The sequence below is a fragment of the Spodoptera frugiperda genome, chromosome 3 (genome assembly GCF_023101765.2).
Source record: "Spodoptera frugiperda isolate SF20-4 chromosome 3, AGI-APGP_CSIRO_Sfru_2.0, whole genome shotgun sequence".
In the NCBI taxonomy this organism is placed as follows: domain Eukaryota; kingdom Metazoa; phylum Arthropoda; class Insecta; order Lepidoptera; family Noctuidae; genus Spodoptera; species Spodoptera frugiperda.
Genome location: NC_064214.1, coordinates 1,995,762 through 2,014,926, shown reverse-complemented (window position 1 = coordinate 2,014,926; position 19,165 = coordinate 1,995,762). Strand labels below are relative to the sequence as shown.

Below are 19,165 nucleotides of genomic sequence, written 5' to 3'. Positions count from 1 at the left end.
TTATAAATTGTTCGTTTAATGATATTCCTTATTTATTTACATTATTCAGTGGCAGTTGCCTATCTTTAAAACAATACCTACCTAAATACATATTAGCGATTATATTTAATTACCAGCAATATGTACATAACATTCTTCCTAAAACTAAATAACGCTTACATTAAACATAATTTAGCACTGTAAAGTCATAAGTCAAAAAACTAAAGTACATAAAGTAACCTTAATACTTAAATCATAAGATACAATTTACATCAAACTGGTATGCGATTCAAAGTAGCAATAAAAGCATTTTTTAATAAATTTGTTCTCAACTTAGCCTCTGTTTTATCATAAAAATGAGCCTCGAAGCGTTTATTAATATTTGCAGGTTTACAAAAAGGCTGTGTACGAAAAAGTCGCCTTTTTACTGGAACTATTGACCCAAATTTTATTTTATGGAGCCTACTCTACTTCATCATCTAGTCTCTTTTATTTTAATTACGTTACCTTTGATATTACAAACTGTATTTTCAATAGCGAAAGGTTAAACCTTTTTACTTTCCTAATGAAAACAATTTAAAAATAAAATTAAGCAATATTGAATTAGTCTGAAAATTAAAAAGAATTTATCTATAAGTCTATTTTTGAGTGTAAACAGAATAAAATTATCATAGGAGCTACATGTATAATCAAGTATTCTAAAAATAAAACCATTAATTTGCAAAGCAAATAAATTACAAATATAAAAATACTTGACTAGAAACAAAATCAGAGTCTAAACAATAGTATTATGTACAATATTTTCACGACTACTAATGTTAATTTTTATTATAACTTTCGTGAGACATAACTAAATTAATTATTATGTTATTGGCTTACTCATATAACTGTTTGAAGAGGAACTCGACTAGCTTCAAGGCATGCTAGAGGCTCATGACTCGGCGACGACGTTAACGCCGTCATCACGTGTGTCGTGTGTCGCAGAATGCTGCTCATTAATATAAGCCTCTAGTATGGCTTGAAACTAGTAAAGTTCCTCATCAAACAGTTACGTAAGTAAGCCGATAACGTAATAATTAACTACTAATGTTTCAGTATTAAAACAGTATACAGTAGTGGTTTGCGAAGCGAAATACATTTTCACTTCTAAAATTGTAATTTTTTTAAGTATAAATCAAATGTTCAGTTTGGTATGCATGCCTTCTTCGCTTTTATATAGAACACAATAAAAAAAAACGTTATTTTTACTTAGATTTGCACAGATTATGAATTAAGTGATTTTATACAAAAATTCAAACTCTGGACTGAGAATTCTAAAATAAATTCATACTTCGAGAACCTTCTAAAAACTTCTTTCGTTTTTTTTTATTTAGTCTAGAACTACGAATATTTACATTTTTATACAATTACTTGATATGCTTTATAATGATTATATTTCATTAGTACGTGGAAGATGTCGGTAAAACATTACGATTACTTTAGGCCCACTAGTTAATTACACGCTCACCATTAATACAAATACATACAAAATTCATCAGTCTGCCACGTTTAAACAAAGAAAATACAATTTTATTACAAACATACTAAAGTATAATTTTACAAGACAATTAAAAATGTATTCAAGTTATGACCACAATAATAACTATGAACTCTTTATAATTAATATGAAAATTCAATTTGCAAGCACTCAGATTTTATGTTTCTGAAGAATAGCAATGAAAGTATTATTGTACAAACATTTTAAATTAAAATAGAGCTTAAGTTTCAGTTTATAAAGTCAATTATTGTATGTAATGAAAGAACATATATTATAATTTCAAACTAAAAAAAAAGTACTTATAAAAATCCATTCTCCATCAGTTCTTGTGTTCAAAACACAATTGTATTCTTACTAATTTATTGTATTTGTACATTATATTTAACTACAAAGCCTACCCAAAAATATAAACTTATGAAAACAGTAACAAGCCATCACAATGTAGGACTTAACTAAGTTACTAGTAAGTTAAAAAACTTTATGAGGTCGACGAATACAGGTTTTTATGAAAAAAAGTTAAAGGTCAGAATTTAGTCACAGTCACTCTGAGTAATTATAGTCCAGGATAGGACAAAACACTTTTATTTTAGAAGAACATTTTAAATAACTTTGTGGCATTGTTTCGTTCTATTTGAATATTCGTAGTTGATGAAGCGAAAGAGGTATGTAAGATTCGTAGCAATTGGCGTCCTATTGACTTTGTCTACCTCCATGGGAGGCAGGCGTGACGTTTTGTATATGTCTAAGAATATTCTAGTAGCTGTGTCTATCTTTTAAAGTCTTTTCTTGCAGAAACCAATCACGAGAAATCCATAGGGATATCTTCGTTAAATTGGTAGATAAACTAATTATAATAGGTGACGTTAAGCGATAACTTAATTAAAATATATCAATTATATAATTTGATTAAAGTTTGATTGATATTCTGAAAATATTTAATGAAACTTTGAGTTCATGACTGGATCAAGTAAAATGTCCCTGCGTTTGAAATTGAATTGATTTTTTTACAGTAAATTATATTACATTCTAGCCATTTTACTGCGAACGTTGTATTTAATTTTGTCGTTTTATATTCTGAATCTGAATGAATAGCAAAAGATCTAAGAAAGTAAAAATGGTGTATATTTTTGAGTAGGCTTTTCTTACATAATCACTATTTTAACTTACCTACATATTTATAATGCCATCACAATTATCCCGAAACACCAACATCTTGGTAACTATTTACAGATTTAACGTTTTTACATACCCTTACAAATAACTTAAGGAAATTAACGTTGGAATATTTAGTTTTCAACTAATTTAGTTTTATGTATGTTACATAGTCATTAGTCATTATTAATACGTGCCCAATTTACTTGTTTTTTTTTCTCAAAAATCTTTTAGCCTTGTTGAATTGATTTACACTCTACTGAATATGCTATGGTACCGAAAAAAAATATTTTCTACTTTGGAAATGGAAGCCATAAAGTAAATATTAGTTTTAAAATTGTTTGAACACGGAATCCACGTAAAATATTGGTGCAAAACAAATGGCTAACTTGAAATAAAAGAAAAAGAAATCCTATCATACTAAATTGACACTGATTTTCCGTGTAAACAAGACAACTTATCATCTTGCACCCTGTGTTACAAATTGAAAATTCCTGCTAATTACAATAATCGCATAAAAACTACTACTAATAATATATTTTAGATATGGCAGCACTGAGAGTAGTGCGAGAGTGGGGATAGTAAAGGCTTGATGGTGACTCGTCGCCGCAGAATCGGCAGTCGGCAACCAGTTGTTGTCGAGAACGGACTGCTCGATCACATTCTGCATTGTGTCTACAAAACAAATATAACATTGACTTTCTTCTGTTCAAAAGAAACATTTTACGTTTCAAAAATATTAAAGGTTATTTTAAGAATCCGTTAAACATAAAATGTCCCTAATAAGGTAAAATTATAACAGATCAATACAGACTCCTCTTTGAAAAACCGTATTTACGTAAAGGAAAATTGTTTACAACAAATAATATTTAAATCAACGTTTGTCCTCAATTTATAAACGAGCAAGAAACATAAGCGATACGAGAATTCCTTTGATTCGTTACTTTGTCTGTTGATGTGGAAATTATTAAGCCGATCGTGTATTTCGAGTTATTTCTACTTACCATACGTCGTGACATCTGGCGTGTAGAACTTTTGTTCTGCTGGTTGAAGAGGTACCACGAATCCTACGGACAATAATTAGGTCATGTGAATAAATTGCAGTATTAATTGTGTTTGAATTTATTCGTATCTCGATGTTTGTTGTTAATGTAGTTTACTGTAAGTAAGGGAGAACCATACTTCGACACAAACGGGCCAGCTCGACCTCAGTGATAACACGGCCTCACAGAAAACCGACAAGAAATAACGGTTGCGTTGTGTTGGATGTATGAGTGAGGTTACCGGATGCGCCTTACCAATGCCTGATACCCCAACAACCCTTAAATTCTTACTCTCAAAAGGCCTGCAACGTACTTGTAATACCTCTATCTAGTATTTCGGTGGTCCATGGTTGGGGGCGATTGCTTATCATCAGGTGTTTAGTATGTCTGTTTGCTGGCGTATGGTTATACTGTTTATACCATAAACAATACGTTCTACTTGATTATCGAGAGGTTAATTTTGTTGCGTTGGAAACTACTGCTGGGTTTGGTACATTTCTTAATTAAATCGATATCTTAATTATATCATTAGTACACTAAAGTTCTTATCCCCCAAGAACTTCTAAGTATACAGCTGTAGATTTGTTCACTAGTAGATGAAGAAGATTATTCTTTTAAAACTTTAGTTAAGTGATACTTAGGATTAAAATGAATTACGGAAGACTGACAGAATCACGACATTGAAGATCACATATATATATCAGAACAAAGTAAAGACAGATAGATTATGTTCAGTTTTCGAGCATCGAATCATAGCAGCTAGGAAAAAATCAATGATACGAAATACGAACTCAAATCACTCTAAAAAAATTGAATCGATTTTAGGTAAGTACTTTCGTGAGGCATTCGTTTTTACTTATCGCACTCATAAATTACTGAATGGATTATGACAAATGAAACTTTTTCCGCGATTCATCTTGATGACGTGGACGAAAATTATGAAAAATCGTCAATTTGAATGCGGTGACAGAAATAAATGCATACTCCGAGCGGATTATCATAATTTATTCTTTCTTAATGATGTTTCTACGAATGGAAGACTTTTGAAATATTACTTTTGTTTGTGTTTTTGAAAAGAGAAGACGTCACATTGTTTGTTAACTACAGTTGAGAACTGAGTTTCGTTAATTGGTCTAGTGTTCACTGATTAAATTAATTAAAACTATTGTGTTTAGTAGTTAAAGTAATATAGAAATGTGGCTATATTTCACTGGTATGTCGCGGGGTACTTGTACTAATATATTCTAACAAGTATACCGCATGAGAAGCCAGACCCTGAATACAATGGGATCAGTTTGTTGGGATAGTTAGTCGAATAAGCCTAGGAAAGGTCAGATCGATGGTAAATAATTGTATTGTGTGCCTCCTGTTTTTAATATGCAAATTATTTTTATCATTGTCTTAGCTGTTAACTATTTAGTTACCATTCGTGTAAACATGTGGCTCAATTATCATCAACAGCCTATACATGGCCACTATTGACGAAAGGCCTCTTCTCGCACGAGAAGGGTTTTTTACGTTGATAAGGATGCTAAGACGGCGAAGCGAAGATGTGGCCAAAGATGGAGCACCACGCTTGCTCAAAGTGACTCAATATTACTATCTTTTCTGTTATTTTTTTAAATGTTCCTAACTATTGATTCACTCACTCACCATTAAATAAATAAATAAATGATTACAACTTACGTGGCGGTGGCTCCGTGGTTGTCGGCGCCGGAGTTGTTGTGGTCGTCGTTGTCGTTGTTGTTGTAGTTGTCGTTGTAGTTGTTGTTGTCGTTATTTTTATTTCTGTACAAAAGAGAAATTCGTTTTGATTTTTAACCGACTTCAAAAATTAAACCGACTTGTGTGTGTGTTTGTGTGTGTGTGTGTTTGTGCGCAATATCTTGTGTTTGGCTGAATCAATTTTTATGTGGTTTTCAGACTTGGAAAATACTACCTGACTGAAAAAGATGGAGGTGACAAAGAAAATTGAAAGTGGTTCCCATTTTAAAAAAATAGTTTTTATTTTACAATTAATGTTTTATGACCTTGTTTAATGGTCGATTACAAGAGCGATGACTTAGTATAGGCATTTGGTTCTGATTTGTTAATCGAGTAAAGTATTACTGAGATCTTACGAATTTCTAGAATTCTCAGTAGCAGAATTGATTTCGTCGAATTACACACATAAGAAACATTAAAAGCAGATTTCGTACGTGAAAAGGTCCCTAATGTTATTTTATGTAATTTGCTTTCACATATTTTATTCACTTAGATCTTCACGTAGATAAGTGAATAAAGTAATTTTAAAATGTTGGCCTATAAATACATACTTTCCTATATCTAGAGACAGTAAAAACTTTTCCTTTAAAAAGTTTGTATGAAAACTTTTCAGAACTCAGTCCGTTTTAAAAAAAGTAAACCGCACCGGTAAACTTCTGTGGCAGGCGGTTTAACGTTCCGCTGATTACAGTTAAATAGACTGAGCTACGGATTTACGACAAAGAATAAAGTATTAAAAAGACACTAAGATTTAAGCATTATGTATGTAAAAAATGGTAGTAAACTATTAATTAATGTATTGTTTGCTAGTTTTCCTAATAAGTAAGCAATAAAGACCAATTTAATATTCTAATTATTATACAAATAACATAATTAGTCAAACATTGCTAACGACTCATGACTATGAGTATTGACCTAGAGTCAAGTTAATAAAAAATTTGGTACGCAATATATAAAATAATGATGTACAGTACGATGTATGCAATGTAAAAACAAGATGGCTTTGATAACAATACCCACAGAATTTCCTTTAAGAATAACTAGAATAATCTCTGAACTGAGTCAATCTTTCCTTTTTTATTTACATACCAAACAATTTTTTAATTGCTAAAGCATTGTATATCTTACCATATAACCGCAGAGTTCCTTCTGCTTTGCCCATGGTGTTGGTAGCGACACAGGTGTAAGTACCAACATCCTCTGGATCAAACTGCGATATAACGAGTATCGTTCGCAGCTGATATGATGAGATACGTTCTTCAGATATTTCATGTTTGCCTCTGTAACAAAAGAAATAGATAAATATTCGCTGATATAATTATTAAATTAAAAGATTAAACCAATGCGGTTGAGAACCCAATAACGTTGATTCAATGCTTAAGTCAATGCTGCAAGCACGCTGTCAGCGCGTGGACTGCGTGCTTGCAGCCTTTTTGTATAAACGTTATGAAATATATCATACGACATAAGATTTAATGTTCAAATTTAAATGACAAGTTTATTGCTGGATTGAAGCGGTGCCGTTAAACGGTGACATGATCTTTAAGGATCCAATAAGAAAAGTGTGGCTCTTAGCAATAATTTATTAAAAAATATATTTTTTGTATTACAATTTTATTAACAAGATGCAGTTAACTTCTATTAATATGAAATCGGAAACATAATTCCAAACGTGCTATTGTAAATAGTCACCAAATTAAAATTAATTATAGTTTTTATTTATAAATAATTCATTAAAACCGAAGCAAAATTAGTTCACAGCAAAATTATAGTTTCCTAACAATATCTAAAACGAATAAAGTTTTAATCAATTTAGTTTTAGTTACCTGTGTTATTTAGACAAATTACTGAAAACTGAGTTCTGAACTTGTATTAGAACGCCTATGAGCTAAATTCTAGGTAATTTAGTACATCGAACGGAGCCATTTTGCTAACAAATATTACATTTTAAATTTAATAACAATAACATTACATTTAGATTAAGATTAAAATTGTTTAACGGGCCTCTGTGAGTTGGCTTCGGCCCCTCATACGCCTTTCAAAGGTCCGGGACCCTGTAGACCCGTGATTTTTTTTAAATAATAATATAATAACAATTATTACACATATTAGACACAAATAAATACCTTTAAAAAACATTAGTGTGTAAATTATTGTAAACCGAAACGGTATCTTGTATTATTATCCGACTTTCAAGCACTATGTATTAATCAATACACATTGTATTCCTGGAATCATTAGCTCGATAGAAACGGAATATAATTCTTAGAAGGGACTTATGAGCAAGAAATATTAATCGGAATTGATGTTGATATGTATTGTAGGTATGTGTGTACTACATATTATGTATATTACTATATGTAACTAGCATAACTAATAGACGGATTAAGCTGAAGCTATATTTGTTTTGTAGCTAACGGCCTAAGTAGAAATTGAAACAAATTAAAATCTGCCTAAAGTCTATATTCTACAGGTATAAAGTTGAAAAACTTCAACACATTTGAAAATACCTAATAAAAATATGATTTTATAAATAACATATTATTTAATACGTAATTGTTTTCATCACAGCTATAACTCATAATCTTAGAGTATCCAATGCAGTTTGATCCCATAAAATCGACAAACCTTTACTAACACAAATAGAAAAGAGATAAAACAAAGATCACTTACGAACAATAAGAAGTACTATAAAGGTCGAAAAGATCGTCGCAGACTTAGGAAATTTATGACGTCATAAACGTGAAAACGACTCAGTGATTATTATACAAAATAATGAACTAATTTGTCTAATTACTTTCTTTGGGTGTTTCAACTAATTTAATAAGGCTCTCTTGAATAACGAAAAAGATAATAAGTAATTATTTTGATTTCATTACAACAAGGCTTATTAGAGTGTTTTCATAGTAGATGTCCTATAAAAACTATTGTTTGAAAAGAAAATTCGATGAGTAAAATCATTTCTTCATGGAAAATTACAGAATACTTAATTTTGTGGTAAGTGATATTTTTTGACGTTTCTCATTAAATAATTTTGATTTATGTTTTGATATCAAAAAATTTACTTTACCTAAATTAGGTTCTGAACATTTTCAACTCAATAGCGATAGTTGGCATTAGTTTGTATAGAAATTCTCTACCTAAAAATGATCGATTCTTACATAACCAAAAGCCAAAAAAGGGCTAGCAACCAGACAATAAACGGCAATAACGTCCCTAATATACAATAATGAGTAATAAAACACCTAAATATTGGCAATTTTATTGCGTTTCGTAGTAAAACCAGGAACAGATGCGAAGGGAAATGATAATGACAAAGGAATGTTCGAGAACTTAGTCGGTATTCGTTTGTACTTTTATTGCCTGAGCAAACGGGGGACTTTTGTCCACTGAAAATAAATCAGAATTACAAAAAAACTCCATATACGACTATAAAATATAAAACATAGGATTATAAAATGACTGCATGGTTGGCGCGGTGACAAGGCAACCGGCTGTCGCGCAACGTGTAGGGTTCGATTCCCGCACGAGGAACTCGTTTTGTGTCATTTGTATGTAAACTTGTATGTTTGTAAACGCACCTACGATTCAGGAAAAACGCTAGTGTGGGGCAACATAAAAAAAAACACAAAGAAATTAACAGTATTATCATATTGCTGGATAAGGTTTGCCAAAATCGCCATACTTAATAGCCGGACTGGAGATTACAGCTTCACAGGTTCACGTTTATCAGAGAGTTTTGCTGTTCAGTCCCTATCAAATGTCCTCCAAATCCTTTGATCCGATCTTATGACGTGGGAAGAGTAGGAGTGGAAATATACGGGTCCTACTCTAATTTCTTGCAAACTATTTTAAACAACGCTCAGGTTGAGGACGATGAGGACTTAAGGTCAGCGTATACAGGCCCGCATCGTACGCATCGCCCGCAACGGATTTTAGTTTGTCTAGTATAGAAACTCATATAACTGCGTCCACTGATCCGCATCATATGGACCGCATCATCAGCAATGCCTACATGCGATGCGTACTGACGACGTCATACGAAATGCGTACGGTGCGGGCATGTGGACGCTTACCTTTAGATTACCCCGCGATACTTTTGATACAAGTCTTTTGACCAAAAATCACTCGTCTGTACAGACTTTTAACGGGAGTTTCACAGTTACGATTGATATCGGTGGCTGCTGCCCATTTTAGGTTATAATTACAGCTTTTGTATTTGTTTGTTAGAATTTTGGACCTGGTTTGTTTTAACGTTATGGTCATGAGACTGGAACGGCAAACGAGGGTTGTTTATTTGGAAATATTTAACGCGGCCATTTTGAATTGTCGAGATGACATAACAAAGGGCTTCTGCCTTGAAAAGTAGAATTAAGTATTGTGACATCTAGATTTTGGTTAATTGTTTTTTGTAACTGCGAATACGAAAATATCAGTAAGACATTATATTTGTGATTAGTAATTATCAAAAGGAAGTCTGTGCTATTGCACATAATAATTACTAACAAAGGGTCGCTAATTATCTGACGAAACATGCGTCGCGTGTTGTGGGTCACATAACGCCAGAACAGACAAACGTGTAGAGAAACAGTTGACTGTTCACACTCAACCACTCAATGTGCTTGACGCATTTTACATCAGATGAACCGACTCCAAGTCTATATAAAATCAATAAAAAGCTCTTACAAATAATATCATTAATTATCCGTCATATAAAAACATCTTCATTGCTGGTATTTCCTGCAATACATTTCTTCAAGTATATTAAGTTTCACTTACCCTGATAATATCATTTCTTCCCCGCTCTTCAGCCAGTAATGTATGGCTTGAGGGAACGCTTCCACGAAGCATTCTAGTCTGGCTTGAGATCCTGTTGGCACACCAATCACCTTGGTCGCCACCAGAGTAGATGGTGGAACTGTAGAAAAGCAATTAATTAGAATTATACTTATATACATGTTATTAAGGTTCAAGTTTCTTAGTAGAAACGAAAGCTTTTCTAATATATTGTAGTTATGTACCTATCAACTTCTTCGTTGAACTAGTATAATGTGTTAGTGTTTAAAAAATGAATCATAAGTATGTACATTATCAAAGGTAGCAAAAATATTATAAAGGGTTAAGATTTTTTTGTAATTCAGTGACAATAGGAATTTAGTAGTTACATTTATAAGGTTGCCTTCAACCTTCCAAGTGTCTTATAATCGTTGTAGATATGTAGGTAACGGAAGATTTGCCTTCAACGCTTTTCTACTGACAGTCAAAGAGATAAAAGCAGTAGTTGAAATACGAGCTGGAACTGTAACATTGACGCTACAATTATTCTATTACCTACAAAGTCGAATACTTGAGTAACATGAACAGCTATCGAAAGGTGCCAACGTAAAACGATTAGCAAAAAGGTAATAATAGAGTCAGGTTCGAATTTGTTTTACTTTAAAAAAAGGTTTAAATAAAACCGGTCACGTATAGAGAATTTAATTGGCCAATGCAGTGCTAGTAGTTAAAAACTTTTTGCATCGTTAAAACTGCGAAATAGCACACTTAACGTCCATTTTATAGAAGTTTAGTAAAATATTGAGTATTGATAAAGAATCGACTTTTAGGATGGTACTCACTTAATTATAGTAACTTTAAAATATGAATGATCTAGCTAAACTTTTTTAAACAGGTTCTTGACAAATATGCGGTAGCAGAAACAATATGTTGTTTCTATAACAATACGTCATGTGTCACGAAATGCTGCTCATGAATTTGAGCCTCTAGCACAGCTTGAAACTAGCCGAGTTGCTCGTCAAACAGTGACGTGAGTAAGCTGATAACATAATAACATTGAAGGTTATTCTACAACCACGAAGAAGTGTGAGATTGAAGCGAGGCTTGTGAGATACTGCAGTTGACTAGGTATTTTAAGAATATTGTGTAGTGGGAAATTATAAGTACCTATAGACCTATTCTGGCTACTATCAATCGTGCTAAGAAATATTGTGAAGAAGATTATGTCTAATAATGTAAAAAAAATGATACTTACAAGTAACACTAAGCATTATCCTCTTGCTGACAGAAGGCGGTACGTCATTGGACGCAATGCAGAGGTACGCGCCCATCTGCCGGCGTTCCACCTTCGACAAGTTCAGGCTTGGACCCATAAACATGTCCACTGAGAACAAAGGTAAAAGGAAATATGAATTCAATTAGCATTTTATGAATAACAAACGTAATTAATTTACTTTCTCAGATTCAAATTCTTTCTATAAGGAAGGAAAATGAAGAAATAAAAGCATTGCTAAGTATTCGTAGGGCTTTATTATAATATCTTATTCTACGGTGATTTCCTTTCTATACAGGTTAGTACCAAGGACTCAGAGAAAACCGACATAAAAAAACACTTCCGTCGTGTTTCGTTGTGTAAGTGAGGTAGAAAGGCGAGCAACGCACTTGTAACGCCTTTGGTGTTATGGGTGTCCATGGGTGGCGGCGATTGCTTACCGTTACGTGATCCGTATGCTCGTTTACCGGCTTGTACTATAAAACAATCCTATATTTATTTTTCATTTGGTCACTTGTAATCAATCTAGTATCTTGTACTAACCATTTACCTATATATGTCTTATCCTTATAAAAAACATACATAGTGTCCTTACAAATATAGGAATATACACACAGACGCCTAAAACATTTTAGTTTGACGTAAATAAATGACAATAATGGAGAAGAGCAGCAAAACATACGCGGAAATGAGACACCGACTGCGCTGACACAGAGAAATTAAAGTAATAGCAGCGAACACAAAGGGCGACGGTTCGTTGCCGCCGCAAATCGAAACGGGGCTTGTCATTCACGGTGCAAAGGAATGGGGATTATAACTTCTAAATATAAGTTATAATCTAATCTGTGGTTGAATAATTCGTTTATCACTGGTAGAATATCGACTCAAGTGTTCTTTTAAAAATATATTTTATTATATGTATAGATCACCTTTTTCAATACATATTTCAGTTACATTTCTAAGTTATATATATGTATATTTTTTCATAATATATATGGAGACTCATTTTTTTACTAGTTACGTTAACATCCAGTAAAACTTTTCAGAATAATCCGCCGATTAGTTTATCGGAGCGGAATATTAGTTCGAACGCTGGTAGTTACTAACTCCTAGAATAAAATATAGGTACTTTCGTTTAAAAAGTAAAATAGCTATAGGTATATACTATCATAGAAAAAGATTTTTGTTTAACGTTGCCTCACACTAGGATTTGCTCCTGTGTCGTGGGTGCGCTTACAAACATACAAGTTCACATACACATTACACCCAGACCCGAAACAACAATTTGTGGATCACACAAAGAGTTTCTTCGTGCGGGAATCAAACCCGCTACACGTTGCGCGACAGCCGGGCAACCGTGCAGTGACGTTACAAGTACACAAAGTATGTAATAGAAACGGGAGGATATAACCTATGATATTTTCTTGAACAAACTAAGTTGATCCACTTATACATATATATGAAGATGAAAATATATTTCTGAACATATTTGCCTAATTTCCTGAAAGTGCTTACATATTTCATGGTATTTGTTTATACCTGTTGACATACTTAGATATAAAATATTTCTCAAATGAAAGAACAAAGAGGATCCTAAATTTAGAGTTAGTAAATATAATTTCTTTTTTCTGAAGAACCGGCTTTTAATAAAAATAACTTAATCGTATCCCCTAGAAGTACCTTGTAGGAAGATTTGTTTGACTTTGGTATAAAAAGAATTCAGAAAATATAAAATCTTTTTGTTAATAACCTCTTGACACGAATACCATTTCACTTATGTTTAATTTTACAAGAAACTTAAAACCACAATAGTTCTCATTTTACCTTGAGTTTGGTTTGCATAGGATATCAAGGACTATTCATTTGACTAATAGAGCTTCTATTTTGAGGTTCTAGTAAACGGATAAGACAGAATAGATCGGTGCTAAATTTAATTACAGTGAAAACTTGGTCTGATTACAACCTTATATAATTTTTAAAAATGGGTAACAATTTTCAATAGTTGTGTGTCATGTACTTAAGTTGAGCTTCGTAAGTCAGTTGCTTTGCTAATGCAAATTATGGAGTTTTTAAAAAGGAAGGCAATGGTTATACACGAACTCTAGCTAGATTCATAGACTAAAAATCCCGATTTTTAGAACAGCTTAGAATTTAGTAACTAACGCGTTTAGTTACTAACACGTTAACATAACCACTAACTTCCACACTAAATTTTAAGATACCTTTTTCTCTTTTGCAGACTGCAAATCGAAACTATAAACCAAAAATGGCGCTCGTTTGCAAAATTACCAAACTACAGTCTTCACGTATAAAATACGGTATGAAATATTCTGAGTTCCACAAACCACACGCGGTGTGCTGTGGTGCACCGAAGTTCTTTTGTTTGCATTTTACGATACCGATTTCGCTACCGACCACGATTTTGTATCTATCTGTATGTAAAGCAGCACTGGCACTGCGGACCAAAAACGACACTAGCGACATGAAACAATGTTAGTTTCAAGTTTTGAATTGATTGTACTAAAAATATCTTTGTGTGTATTTCCAATTTAGACAAATAGGAACTTTTATGGAATGTTTTGTGAAATGTTCCATTGCTTATAATAATTTCATTATTGTGTTGTTTAATTAAACTTAGTTACAAATAAATATTGGACAGCGGAAAGATTTTGATTTGGTCTTTACATCTTTCAGAAGTTTAGTTCCAGAAGAGTGATTAAGGTGTTTGGAATTTTTGTAAATTAATAAATTATATAAATGTCGACGCATTGAAGAGAAAAGACAAATAAAAGCCCTTACAATGTATAAAAATACTAGCTTCTAGATACATGAGGTTCAAAAAACAGACGACGAAAGCTAGTAGTACCCATAAATAACCGGAGCTAAGGGCAGCCTTGGAGGTTTACCAAGTGGTTTTTTAGTCAATAAGAGTCTGAGACTCCCATTTGCCTCACCCAAAGTGAGAAAAATCATAGGCTAATTTACCCCTTAAAAAAAGGAACCGATAAGTAAGCAAATGTCACGTAACACGTCAAGTTTACAAAAAAAGTCCTTATATTAACCTATCTAAATTCCTATAACAACCGCTTAGAGGGTCTCGGATTTGCTGCCAAAGCTAAAATTGTTAACCTTTTTTCACTCAACGTTGAGAAAGTAATTTTATTAGAATTCTTTCCGTAATGCCTAACTTAAGTTCGAAGTTGGATCTTGTGTTAAAAAGTTACAAAGTTTTTTAAGGAACAAGTTTAATTGCCTCAATCGCCTAACTTGTTTTGAAGTGTCTGCAGTTTACTGTACCTTCTAGTCTTCTTTTGTCTTACGTAGTTTTTTTTTTTATGTAAACTTTAAACTGGCTAGTTAGTATTGTTAAAAACATCTACTGATGTGGAAGAATATTTTATTTATTTACGTACTAGCTTTTGCCAGCGGCTTTAGCCGCGTTTCCGCGGCCTATGTGATATTCTAGACCATAATAATACTGTTCCAAATTTCATTTTGATCCCTTCAGCCGTTTTGACGTGAATGAGTAACAAACAAACAAACATACAAACTTTCGCATTTGTAATATTAGTAGGGTGTAATGTTTTCATTATTAATTTTATCGTGTCAGAAGATTTAACAAAACGTGTCGAAGTGTGCACATATAATATTTCCTGCTAGACAGGTTCATGTTATGTTTTATAAGGAATTATCAAAATCTTCCTTTATTGGATGATTAACAAAATTACTTCCAAGAATTGTAATTACGTACAGTAAGGCTGAGAGTAAGCTGGGTTTAATTCACAGAAAATGTTAATAATTTAGAAAAAAAAAACATGATTTGTTTCTTTGAGTTGGACTGAGCTTGTTACAACTTTTTAATAGCGAACATTTCGTTTACTGATTGTTTTATCTATAAAAATATGTATAAGGAAAATGTGAAACGAAAAAATCATCGATTCAAAATTGAAGTATAATCTTTTGGGCTTAGAATTTAAAATGCCTTGAATTTTCGTATCGGAAAAAAAACAGTGCAAAGAAAATTAAACTTTCTACAATAGATATAAAATATATTTTACCTTTTCGAAGCTCACCAGCTTCGTTTCTCAGCTGAATGTTGGCTCCATCTTCTCTTCGCCAGAGAATTCTTGGCAAAGGTCTACCTTCAGCTCTGCAAGAGAGACTCACGTCTTGACCTTCTCTGGAGACCAGGTCGCCACTCGTACCTTCGTCCACTATATTTGGAGGCACTGTGAAAGAAAAGGGACGATCAGAGAAAGTAATAAAATTGTACTTTTCTGGTTTTGTATACAGATATGATAGTTTAGATATTCACTGTCATAGTATTATTAGTTTGTTTGTAAATAATAATAAACTATTATCAAATCCTTATCTATGATAAAACCCACGTTATAATTGTTAAAAAATTAAGTGGCAGGTAAAAGGGTAAACTATTATCAAATCCTTATCTATGATAAAACCCACGTTATAATATTTAAAAAATTAATTGGCAGGTAAAATGGAAACTACTATCTATTTAAGAAGATAAATATAAGAAGACACTTGTAAAGTATATTCCTAAACTCAATTGTAATTAAATGGACCTGCACACTATTAAGTAACACTGAATACAGACACCTAAAACGCTAATAAAGACGTTTAATAATCTTCCAAAAAATTTGAACAATAAAATGGAAATACAGCGTCAAATTCATTCATTCTTGGATCAGTAACAGCAGTAAGTATAAACCAAACCTAATTTCAAAGAAATTAAAAATTAAGCCTAATTAAATAAAAACTTTGTTACATTTTTCTTGAACCATAATGTTCTTTGTAATTAGCAAGCAAGCCTCGTTTGTAGAACCGCAAAAATTACAAGATATATCTTAAGTTTGAACAATTAATGAACGCGCCTTAGCAAATTTTAATTAAATGTAAGTACGTAGATAAAGCAAAAAGGAGATTTGAACAGGCAATCTTTTCAGATAGGCTATCTTATATTTTTTACTATTTTCGTAAAGAGAATTAATTATGTTATCATTCTGTGGCCTTTTCTTGTCGTCTTTGAATTCAATGTTCGTTTTTTAAAACAAGTTAAACTGTTTCTATTGCCGTATTGCTGTTTGGCTCTGAAGTAAAATTTATTAAAAATAGTTAAATGGTTCGTTATATTATGTATATACACATATAACCTCACGCCTGTCTTTCATAGGAGTAGGTAGAGACAATGAAACGCCAATTGCTTGCTTGCTTACGAATCTTACATACCACTTTCGCTTCATCAACAGTCATCAGTCTTTTTATGATTGACAATATCTTAAATACTGTATGTAATTCGGAAAATGTCACATTTTACTTTGCTGTTGGTAGGTTTCGACCCCTCATGAACGAAAAGTGGGCGTGTTAAACCTCCGAGCCACCACGACTTAATCGTAGTCCATTAGTAATTAATTTCTTATTCCTTCAAAGCAAAAATGAAATCATGATTATAACTTCCGAAAAAAATAACTGTCATATTCCAAGAAAATCAATCTCTTTCTTGTTTAAATAATGGTGCCTATCTATATAAAAAGTTGAATCGAGCGGAAAAAGGTCCCAACATTCAATTCTCAGGGGATGGAAAGAAAAAAGATTCGTTCACAGAGAAAATTATAAGTAAATCGAAGAAAATAATTGGACTTTGGTTTCGATGATTATTTTCAAAACATTTTTAAACAGACTGTTTATATTTTAATAGCTAAATATTTTTAATAGTGATTTCAAAAACTAAAATTAATTTAAAATAACGGTTAACTCACATAAATATATTGAGAAAAGTTCTAATAGTTTCAAATCACAGAAGGCCTCTTGCTCAAGGGCAGCGTGTGTGGATGCGGCGACGTCGTGGAGCTTACTTAATAGTACAGCTCTTGACTCAAAACTGTATATTATTATCTTTACTCCGTATACTTACATGAGTAAACCGTTACTTTTAAGTTAATTTAGTATGTCTCACGATAATATTTAACCCGTGGTATGCGGAACGCAGATCTACGCGAGACAAAATGTGTTTTCTATTGTGTCTCATATACCAGAGTTTAAATAAGTTATCCAAAGCTGTATTACAGACAATTAAGTTCTTAAAAACAAGATCTAAATAAAATAAACTCATAAATATTCACCGACAATTGTGAAAAAACCTTCCACCCAATCAGACAGAAGTACCTAGATGAACCATTTAATTTGAATAACATTTAGAAACTGCTATCAATAAATTTAACCAAATTGCTCTTGAACCTAAAGCACAATACGATAAAACGGGGGTAAATACCTACCTCTATATAAGATACGGAACTTATTTACTTATTCGCGAATTCGGAGGGAATATCGTAAATTGAGAAATATAGTATAGGCTTAGAACTCTTCGCGGCTTATATCCTATATGTTACGGACTTACGATGTAGGAAAGGTTTGCGCCTTATCATATTTTTGGATTCGGTTTTACATGTAAATATTGTGATTTGTTATGATTGGGATAATTTAATTTTGTTTGTGATTTTCTATTTATTGTATGAGTTATAAGTGAATACTAATGCAAATGTCATATCATGAATGTAGTATAATAAAATTGTGTATTTTAGAAAAGGTTTTTCAATATGCATATAAGTTACCCTTCCCAATCTTTCCAATCCCCGGTTCCCAAACAACCCCTAAATTACTAACTTTCAAAAAGCCGGCTTGGAGTTTCCATGGGCGGCAGCGATTGCTTACCATCAAGTGATCCGTCTGCTCGTTTATAAGGTTATACCATAAAAAAGTAAACAAAGACAAATGACGTGCTACAAAAGGCTTTGCTAAAAGTACTTATAGCCAACAATCACTTGATGAGATATAATAAGATCAAATGATAGAAGTGCTGCATAAAGAATTCTAGAATCAAGATCTTTAGCAGGAATTTTTTGCTGTTTAGTGGCATGTGTGTTATTACACAAGATCTTATGATAAATACGAAATAATATGGACAAGTTCTACTAACAAAACAAAAAGAATACATTCCACTACAACACGCAGACTTAACGCATATAAAACGTATTACAATACAGTCACGTCTCACCCAACTTCTCGAAACCACGTACGCCACTATCATCTTTATGAACTTAACATTTATAGTACAGCACTTACATAGTAAGTATGTGACTTTGATAGAGGATTATTGAGCATAATTTTGCGTGTTAAGTCACTGTGCAAACGGGCAAAGTTTTGTGTGACGTTCGTGTATTAAAGCGACCGTTATAAACAAGTTTTGATGATAACCCGCTTTATTCAGGGTCTGGAGCACGGAAAATATTTTGAGAACATCGTTCAATAACAAAGATGAAGAAAAACATGTTTTTCTGAGCTTGAAAGTGGTGCCCTGGTATAACTTGAAACGGTACCGTTTTGGGACATAGTAGCCTTTAATAAAACATCTATAAGACTGATCTAGATGTACGAGAAATTGAACAAACTGCTCTGCCATAGGAACATTTATATTTTGAACTAGTTTTCTCGAAAATAGATTTGAAATGTATATGGTAAGTCCGATTTGAACATGACAAAAATGTCTTGTCGTAATGTTGTTGATAGCAAAAAAGGCTTCTAAAATATTAGCAACATTTTTCTATTATCAAAAACAGTTTTTAT

The 19,165-nt window shown here is 32.4% G+C and overlaps 1 protein-coding gene across 1 annotated transcript in view; it reads right to left on the bottom strand.

Annotated features, from left to right (window-relative positions):
• Window positions 1-1,239: 1,239 nt before the first annotated feature.
• LOC118274183 (lachesin) overlaps window positions 1,240-19,165 on the bottom strand; it is an 88,807-nt gene continuing 70,881 nt past the window's right edge. Inside the window, exons 5-11 of the mRNA XM_035591614.2 lie at window positions 15,583-15,753; window positions 11,507-11,635; window positions 10,255-10,393; window positions 6,604-6,755; window positions 5,398-5,499; window positions 3,673-3,735; window positions 1,240-3,343 (exon numbers count right to left, since the gene is read on the bottom strand). Of these exons, the coding sequence (XP_035447507.2) occupies window positions 3,129-3,343; window positions 3,673-3,735; window positions 5,398-5,499; window positions 6,604-6,755; window positions 10,255-10,393; window positions 11,507-11,635; window positions 15,583-15,753 (971 nt within the window). The 3' untranslated portion in view covers window positions 1,240-3,128. The remainder of the gene's footprint in view (window positions 3,344-3,672; window positions 3,736-5,397; window positions 5,500-6,603; window positions 6,756-10,254; window positions 10,394-11,506; window positions 11,636-15,582; window positions 15,754-19,165) is intronic.